The sequence below is a fragment of the Petaurus breviceps genome, unplaced genomic scaffold (assembly GCF_028583685.1).
Source record: "Petaurus breviceps papuanus isolate PSGF00001 unplaced genomic scaffold, PetGlider_PUasm1.0 90701, whole genome shotgun sequence".
NCBI classification, from domain to species: Eukaryota; Metazoa; Chordata; class Mammalia; order Diprotodontia; family Petauridae; genus Petaurus; species Petaurus breviceps.
The window spans coordinates 4,192,622-4,202,424 of NW_027187316.1; the positions used below are offsets into that span (position 1 = coordinate 4,192,622).

Below are 9,803 nucleotides of genomic sequence, written 5' to 3' on the forward strand. Positions count from 1 at the left end.
CTGTCTTGATAATTATGCCTGTATACTTTGAGGTTCAGGGTGCTGACCTTTTCTCCTGAACAAGGTAAACGATGTATGTCTGACTGATTAAAGTAAGCTTGTTAACCCATTTTGAGTTGCTTTCCTTTAACAAAGCAGATCCAAGAACCTGTGGTAGCTGCAAACCCTGAGGACGTGCTTGGGGTGCTTGCTGCTACAATGACTAAAATGACTGAACAACAACAAATAGAGATAAGGAATAGATCTGTGATTTCACCAGTATAAGGAACTCCCAGATGATGCGAAGTGGAGTCCTGAAAGTCCTGCCCTTTGTAAAGGAAGGCACAGGGAGTTTAGCACTCTCTGCTCCAGTCCTCCAATTAGAGGAGAAAGGAGGTTGAGGGAGGTAGTGTCAATAAGGCTAGAGATAGCAGCATGGTGGTGAGTTTAGAAGTGATGAGTTTATCCTAGGAGGGACATCTTGTTTTGTGGTGCTGAAACCAGACAGAGTAGGAGATGCAAAGTGGAATTGTCAACATCAACCCCGCCCCCCCCACCACCATCATTATCATAATAACAGATGTACTCTTATTTTCTATAGATTTACTGAGATGTCTAGATAATTCTAGTGGTAGATGGGATGACAAGGATGATATGCATTCCCTCATGTGTTTTTTTTTTATTTCTTCTCCTTGGTATTTATCTTTTGAGAGTTTTTCATTCTATATACTTTGGAAGTTAGGGTGTCCAACAACATTGATGAAAAAATTGTTCTTGCATTTTTGTGTGGTGAATGTTCTATCAGGGCATAATAGTTTGATCTGTAACAATGCTATAATCCAGTAGGGAATTTTTTTTGGATTATCAAAGATACCAAAACCACCATCTTGTTTGTTCAATTCAGTCATTTTTCAGTCTTGTCCAACTCTTTGTGACCCTATTTGAGGTTTTCTTGGCAAAGATAATGGACTAGTTTGCTATTTCCTTCTCCAGCTTATTATACAGATGAGCAAACAGGGTTAAGTAAAGGCCCAAGGTCACATAGCTAATAAGTGGCTGAGGCCAGATTTGAATTCAGAAATATGAGTCTTTCTGACTCCAGGCCCACATTCTATCTCTTACACCATATTTGTCACCTGTTTATGAAGAATAGTGAGTATGGTTTTCAGTTGGTGCTAACATTTTGGCCTGTGCAATGATATGTTAGCAGTACTGTTTCTTTGTAATATTGCATTAATCTCTAAGTCTGGGCTACTTAAGAATGAACTTTCTGGTAGCAAAGACCAAATCCAATAGTGCTATAATGACTCCCTCCATTTCTTTCCTTTTTTTAATAAAATTTTTCTTGACCTCTTCCATTTCTGTTATCAGTCATTTGTTCAAAAATATTTCTTTGTTTTATTATTGTTATCTTGTTTTCATCTTATTTTATGACATTTAGATCAAAATAGTCCTGGAAAAAGTTGCTATCTGGCTATTATTCTTTAATGCTCTTTGAATTGTTGTTCAGGTGGGTAAAATGATTGATTATCATACTTAAACACAAGCAATGGGATTATCATTATTATTAGATATTGACTAATAAATAGAACTAGAGATTAATTGTCTGACTTCTTTCCCATTCTATCACATTCAACTGGATTGAGAAATTTAGACTCAGAAAACACTTGAGGATAAGGGACTTCTCTGGACCTTGAGTCTCTGATACTCTTTTTCACTCACACTGATACAATTTCTCACCACCCTTTTGTGCCTTGAAGGTCTGGAGAAGACAAAGGAACATCTTCTTACTTCCTACCCATTTCAAACCTTCTTTTCTTGTATCAGCTATCCCCCATATGCATAATTGTATGACTCTGCCTTGTGAAGCCTGACTTTTATTTCCAATGTCCATTTGTGTTTTTCTCACCAGGAATGAAGGGAGAATCTTATTTCATTGGAATGAGAAACCCTGGGCAATATGGTCACCTCTCAGAAGATGGAGGACTTTTCTTACTATACTGCATAGATAGAGACTGGGATATAACGAGATGTCTCACAGAAGAAGCCTTCCAAGCAATAACTGACTTCAATGACCTCCCAAATGCTCTATTTGCCTGCAACGTTCACCAGTCAGTATTTGAAGGAGAAGCCAGTAAGGTAGAAGCGCTTTTTTAAAAAAAAGTTTATAAGACCTGATAGTGCCATGATATTTTTGGAGGACTTTTTGTTCTAATTTATATGTGATCTCAAAGAAAGTTCTTTTTGAAACGTTTGGATTGTTGACTTCTGAGTATACACAGGAGAATGAAAAGATTATTTTTTTTTTGTTACCTGTTAATTGTTAGAAACCTCTGAGTTGCTGCTCTGTGGAATAGATTTTGTTAAGCTGTCTCCAGAGTATCAGCAATTAAAGGACAACTATAGCAGATGAACTAAGAAGGACAAAATATTTTAAAGAACATAGACTAAAAGAAATTCCTTTTAGGGTAGGAAGTAGGCTTTCTTGGTATTTCAGTTAAAAAATCTCTCTTCCTTGTCCCTTATCCAGCCTCAAACAGAAATGTGACTTCTGCCTCCAAGTTATCTGATAGCCAATTATCCAGCTTTTGGGACAGGCCCCACCATCTATATTATAAAGGACTTGTCCATAAAATCTAACTCAATTTTGCATCAGCTTTTTTAAGATTTCTAAAGTATTTCTCACCCAACAGTATTATTAACCCCATTTTGTAGATGAGGAAAATAAGACTCAAGGAGACAATATTACTTACTTAGTGTCATACAGCTAAGGAAGTGTTGGATCCAGGATCGGAAGCTGTGTCTTGGTCCTTGGCAACATAGTGTAGAAAAAAAAAATATCCTGGATTTTGAGTCAGAAGATCAAGGTTCAAATCTTGATTCTACTACTTATCAGCTGTATGACTTGGGCAAATCTCCTCACTTGGCCTCACTTCTCTCATCTATAAAATGAAAACGCTTGACTAGGCGGTCTTTATACAACCTTTCCAGCTCCAAACTTTGAGCAATGTAACTCTGAGTTCTCTCCTCCATGAAATATTACTTGAAAGTAACTTGGGAAAGTATGGTCAACATAGGTAGAGAATTCATATCAGATCATATAATCAGTTCTGCTATATCGATGATGTATTCATTTTCAAAAAGCACTGAGCTATTTAAAACTGGAAGCAACTAGATGTCTCAGTGGATAAAGCACTGGGCCTGGAGTCCAGAAGACCTGAGTTTAAATCTACCCTCAGACACTTACTAGCTATGTGACCCTGGGCAAGTCACTTAACCTTTGTTTTCCTTAATCCTCTGGAGAAGGACATTGTAAACCACTCCAGTATCTTTGCCAAGAAAATTCCATGGATAGCATTGGTGTGCATTTAGGGTTGGGGTTAGGGGATCATGAAGAGTCAGACATGACTCAACAACAATAATGCAATTGATCAATAAAAGCAATAGAAATTATAGGGAAAATGAGGTTAAGGGTACAATGCTAATAAAGAAAAAAAACCTTCACTGGTTGCACATTAAATAAAAATAAAAAGATAGGAACCTCATCTAAATGATAGTACAGTTTTATGTTTGTTAAAAGGTTAAGAAACATAAATATTGCAATAAATAGTGAACTTGTCTATAGCCTCCTGCTGATGATTGACCTACGCTCCAGGTTGCAAGAGGCAGTTGGGCAGGTGGAAACTCCAGACCTTCGGCCGGAAGCTATGGCAGAAGTGGGTAGGTAGAGGTAGAGTGGGAGTGGTGAGGACCAGTGCTATGTAACTGTTCCTGCACCAGAAGATACACAAAAAATAAGGCACTTCACCTTGTCAAAGACCTGAAGTTTGCTTGTAGAAGTGGGTGTAGGAAGAAGGGTTGCCGCGCGTGATTTATTGTGAAGTGTTGTTACTTTCTGAATGTTCTCTCTGTTTCTCTCCAAAGAAAACATGCATAAACAAATTAGAAATCTGAGTTGTGTTCAAAATGCTCTCTAATATATTGATCAAGTTGAAACAAATTCTCGTTTTTTAAGTACATTATGGCAGAACTGACTGTAGTGAAAAAAATGGCATTCATATCTTCAGTGGCTCTCTATCGCCATTCAAGTAAAATATCAATTTCTTAGCCTGATCCTTCGATCTCTTTGCAGTGTGGCTTGCACTGATTTGGGGGGAAATTATTTCATATTTTTATCTTTTACTCTACTTTTGTTCAACTAGTAGTTGTTCCCTAAGCTCAACATTACATTTCCTCTCTCTATGACTTTGCAGCAAACTATTCTCTGAGCCGGGAACGTACTTCCTACTTACCCAGCTTTCTTTAAGGCTCACCTTGGGTGCCATTTCCTACAGGAAGCCTTTCCTGAGTTCCCTTTCCCTCAGTTGTTAGACTTTCTCCTTCCTCTATTTATCTTCTATTTACTTACCTGTATAAATACTGTATCTCCTGTTAGATTGCATATTCTTTAAGGACTTTAAGAACTGTTTATGTTCCCTGGGCCTAATGAAGGGATGGGGAACCTATGGCCTTGAGGCCACATGTGACCTTCAAGGTCCTTGGGTATGGCCTTTTAACTGAGTCCAAGTTTTACAGAACAAATCCTTTTATTGAGGGATTTTGTTCTGTGAAATTTGGATTCTGTCAAAGGGCCACACTTGAGGACCTAGAGGGCCACGTGGGGCCTTGAGATCTCACATTCCCCACCTCTGGCCTAATGTAATGCCTTGTATATAGTATGAACTTAATGAATATTTGTTGAATTGAATTGAGTCAAATTGCAATTGTAAAAATATAAAGCCTAAAGAAGTTGACAAGAGTTTGCCCAGGATTTTTTTAATATTTTGGGCAATGAATTTAAATACTGATGTTTGGAAGTAATTAGAGAATAAAATATAATAAAGATGCAGCAAAGTGTTCTGGAGAGATGTTGGTTTGGGAGTCAGGAAGTCCTGGGTTCAAGTCATATATATGGGCTGTGTGACCCTAGGAAAGTCACTTCACTTGTTTTGTCCCAAGTAACCATCTAAGACTCTAAATTGTTGAATTGTTAAAGATCTGTCTGCACAGGTAGGGAGACAGAAGAGAATAAACATTAATATGTAGCACGTACTATATGCCAGTCCCTCTGCCAAGCACTTTTTTGCAAATATTATCTCATTTGAGATTCTTGCAACAATATTATCCCATTTTACAACTGAGGAAACTTAGACAAGCAAAGGTTAAGTGACTTACGCAGAGTCAGTCACACAGTTAGTGTCTGAAGCACATTTGAACTCAGGTCTTCCTGACTGCAGACCCAGCTTTCTAGTCACCTCACCACTAGTTCCTTCTCTAGCTGGTATGGAGAGTTTCCCTATTGGGAGCTCCATATACTCCATGACCACGGGATGGTCAACCCCCCAAATATATATAATACATTTTATATTGTATATACTATATTATAAATATATTATTATATATCATGTCATTATATGTTAATTATATTATTAATTAATTAATAATTATATGTTATATATGTATATACACACATTTATAAATTTACAATTTTAAGAGACATCAAATCCCACAGCCTTGTTTTAGAGTTGAGGAAACAGAGAGGGATGTTGACTTTCATGAGCAGAGATGGCAGAGCCAGGATCCACTTCCATTGTCTCTGACTGTAGATAACAGTTCTACCTTCTCTCTGTCCCTAACTGCCTTTCTGGAGGTGGTCCCCTGTTTCACTTTCCCTTCCATTCATCAGGAATGAAAACGAGGTCATTCCCTTTGTCCACATGAATAATCGGGGAGAGAGCAATTTGAGGAATACCACCAGAATCGAAGAGGGCCTTGAAAAGGTTGGATAGGTGGAATAAGCAGAGGAGAGACAAGATGGAGAGAAGGGATTTTTGCAGTAAACAAGTAGTCACATCTATTAAAGCTAGCTACAAGCCAGACATTTGAACCTTGGCCTTAATTTTACTATATATAAACACTTTGAGAGAGGAGTAACATGTTTGTCAGACAAAAAAGGGGGGGGGGGCGGGGTTGAATCTACTGAGTGACCCAAGCTGTGGAAGAATTGAAGTTTCTTGGAGTTCTGGGATGCCTGTGTCTTAATACACCTTTATATCCTGGATGTCTAGGCCCACCTATACTCCTTCTTATATCTCCCATCTTCCCTGCCTCATTTGTACTTTTATGTAAATGCTCTTTGCAGGGTGACAGCTAATTCTGATATTGTCATATCCATCCTGGTAAACCAATTACATTTTCTTCCCTTTATTAATTTTTAAAAATTACTGATATCTTTTGGTTTTTTTCTAAATTTTAATTCTAACTCTAAATCCCCCTTCCCTACCTAGCTTGCTATCCTTTGTAACAAAAAATTTTTTTAAAGAGAGAAAAAAAAATTGAATTTCAGTAAAATGAATCGGCGTATCAATTGACTCTGACAATGTCCCAAACCTATAGTCTCTGCCTTTGCAAAGAAAGGAGAAGGGACAGCTGGATGGTGCAGTGAATAGAGCACCAGCCCTGGAATCAGGAGGACCAGAGTTCAAATCCAGTCTCAGACACTTACTAGAGGTGTGACCTTGGGCAAGTCACTTAACCCCAATTGCCCTCCAGAAAGCAAAAAAAAAAAAAAAGACATCTGAACCAGGAATTTCAGTCATTATTTTGAGCTCTTGGAGAGTTATTTGGGGTCTGGGGAAGAGCGATGAGCTCATTAACTCTCATATAACATAACAAAGGCATATAACTTTCTCTGTGAGAAGGACTAGTTACCCTTAATGATTGCCAGTAAAGGCATATGGAACATGCAAACATTTCTATGGGCTATGGTGACCAGTACCATTTTCCACAGCGTTGTCCAGAGACTCAGGTGGGGTGGGAAGAGCATATGATGGTTAGGGTCAGCAAAAGGGGGGTATGTGAATTACTAGAGTTGGAGGATACATAGGCAGAGTCTATTTTTGTCTACCTACTTTTGAGACTATTAGTCTTGGGGTCTGGTCATATTTCAGATCAGTATAATATCAATACAGTCACCTTTCCCTCATTTGCTTTAAATAGTGACGTGACCATTTTTGCTTAGTAGCCGGTTTCATAAAACTGAAGTCAATAGCACCCAGTGATAACATCCTCCCACCCAGATGGAGGACCTTCTCCAACCCCATTTGTTTTCGTGATTGATGTGAATCAAAATAGTTAAATATAAAGGATAGATGCTATATTGTGATTTCTTTAGTATCGCTAACTCCCAGGTGAGGAAAATCCCTCTACCAATGCAGGTAAGAACCATTTTGGTGATTTATAGTCTTGTAGAGTTACCTAAAGCACTGGGAAGTGAAGTAATTTTCCCACAGTCAGGAAGCCAATATATATCTGAGAGACAGGGTCAAAAATGGAATTCTTTACAAATAAAGGTAAGAAACAGGAAGCGGCCTTTTATTTCACATTAAAGATGCCTACCAGAATGAATGACTTATTGAAAAATCATTTATTAAATACATTCTATATTCCAAATGTCCTCCTAAATACTGGGAATATAATTATAAGAAAATGAAAACAATCCCTTATATCAAAGAGTTTACATTCTGATAGTTTTGAAAGTTATAAAGATGGAAAACAGAGTCACAAAGAGTAGACTGATACAGCCTTTCTGGGAGTCCATTTGAATATGGTTCCAGAACTGGAAAGTGGGAGAAGAGATAGCAGAGGATACATAGTTTGGAAAGGCAGCTTGTCAGAAGATGGTAAGGGACTGAAATGAATGGCTGGAGGCAGGCAGGGGGAGGGCAAAGAAGGGGGCACAGTTCTGTCCCGGAAAAGATTAAATCCCCCAGGGAACCTTTAAGTGGTGGTATAAGGTGGCTGCTGAGAAGATAGCCCTGGCATGGAAGCAAAGAGAATGATGGAGTATCCCAGGGTGCTCATTTTATGCCCACTAGATAGGGAGTAATTGAGCTGTCCTTTGTAAGGATCCTGGCATTCATTTCCAGTTTGTCAGGGACAGAACAATGTGAGATTCATTTTAGTGTGGGATCATTGCGACTTTTGCTAGCACATACTTCAGCGTGGCTTTTTAGGGTCCAGATGGTTGGGATTTGTTTATATAACACCAAGGAGAAAGTGGAGCTAGAGGAAATTGGCGGCTGAAACTGATAAGTACAGATTGCTGTTTGTATGCTACAGCTTGGGCATAAATATTTTTGTATGAAACAAATTTAGATTTGGGATATTCATAGCTTCCAAGTCTTCAAAAGATACTAGGGCTCATTCCCCTTCAATGAAATTCCAAATTACTTTTCCTTTTGTGATCCAGCTGAGGAGTAGAATGAATAATGTGGTAGGTGAGTATAATAATAAATTATATTTTTATAAAGCTTGCAGGATTACAAAGTCTTTGCCTCACAACTCTGCGAGGCAGGGAATATGAGCCTCATTATTCATTTTTACAGATGAGGAAACTGAGACAAAGAATGACTTCCTTAATGTTTTATAGCTATTAAATGGCAGAGCCAGGATTCAAACCCAGGTTTCTTATAACTACTATTTTTAGGGACATGGTAGGAAGTCACCCATGTATTTTCTAGCAATTATTTTTTTAACTTATGCTTCACAAGAAACACCATCAATGCATGGATTTGTTGAGGCAGTTCAGTGATTTGGGATTCCAAAGGCCTGTGTTTAAATCCTCCCCTTAGGCTTTTATAGCTGTGACTGTGGGCATCTAGGTGGTAAAGTGGATAGAATGCGGAAAGAACTGAGTCTTAATGCTTTCTCAGATAGTTACTTCCTGTGTGGCCCAGGGCAAATTGCTTAATTTCTATATGCCTCAGTTTTCTCATCTGTAAAAAAAAAAAATCATAGGGATAATAATAGCACCCAGTTCAAATGATTGTAGGGAAAATAAATGTGAAAAAATTTGTAAAGCACTTTGCAAATTTTGTGGTTCAGTTATCTCCAGCTCTTTGTGACCCTGTGGACTATACTGTCTATGGGCTTTTCTTGGCAAAGGTACTAGAAATGATTTGCCATTTCCTTCTCCAGTGGATTAAAACAAACAGAGATTAAGTGACTTGCTCAGGGTCACATAGCTAGTTAAGTGTCTGAGGCTGGATTTGAATTTAGGTCTTCCTTATTCCAAAGCCCAGCAGTCTATGCACTGAGTCATTTAGCAGCATCATAGGCAAATGGAGTCTAAGTGACTTGCCCAAGACCATCCTGACTCTAGGCCCAGGACTCTATGCACTATGCCACCTAGCTGTCCAAACACATTATATGCAGGATAAATTAGAAATCAACAGAGAGAAGGAACTAGAATTAAGGGGTCATGGGACAGACTTCCTATAGATGAAGGTTGTGTTTGAGCTGAGTCTTGAGTGAAGGCAGGGATTCTAAGAGTGGGGATAATCGAGTACATTGGGTGCGTCTTCTCTGGAGCATTCATAGAAGGACATGGACAAGAAATATATAGGAAAAGAAAGGACAAAGGAGTCGCTATCTGCCCTGGTAGAGGAAACTGCCACACCAAAGCGACTCTAGGCCCACCAAAGTCTTACTAATCTCCTCTAGGCCTTCCCTTTACTTGACTGAATTTTGATTTAATTGTTATTTATATAACTACAGCCTCTCTCATACAACTAGAACCAACCTAATCCCTATCCTTAGCCTTAGCCTTTTCTGATTCAGCACACACTTTAAAAGGAGATGAAAGGAAACCATTTCTCTCTATAGGAAGCAACAGCATAGTGTGGCAAATGTATTCTTTTACTTGTTTGTTAAAAAGACCTTGAGTACTTATGAAAAAAAGAAAGAAAGAAAGAAAGAAAGAAAGAAAGAAAGAAAGAAAGAAA

At 38.4% G+C, this 9,803-nt stretch overlaps 1 protein-coding gene across 3 annotated transcripts in view; it reads left to right on the forward strand.

The window, feature by feature from the left end:
- The window catches only part of RCAN2 (regulator of calcineurin 2), a 407,956-nt gene that overhangs the window by 83,040 nt on the left and 315,113 nt on the right, over positions 1–9,803 (forward strand). For all 3 annotated transcript variants that reach the window (XM_069065826.1, XM_069065827.1, XM_069065825.1), the window contains exon 2: positions 1,892–2,118. In XM_069065826.1, the coding sequence (XP_068921927.1) occupies positions 1,894–2,118 (225 nt within the window). In that variant the 5' untranslated portion in view covers positions 1,892–1,893. The remainder of the gene's footprint in view (positions 1–1,891; positions 2,119–9,803) is intronic.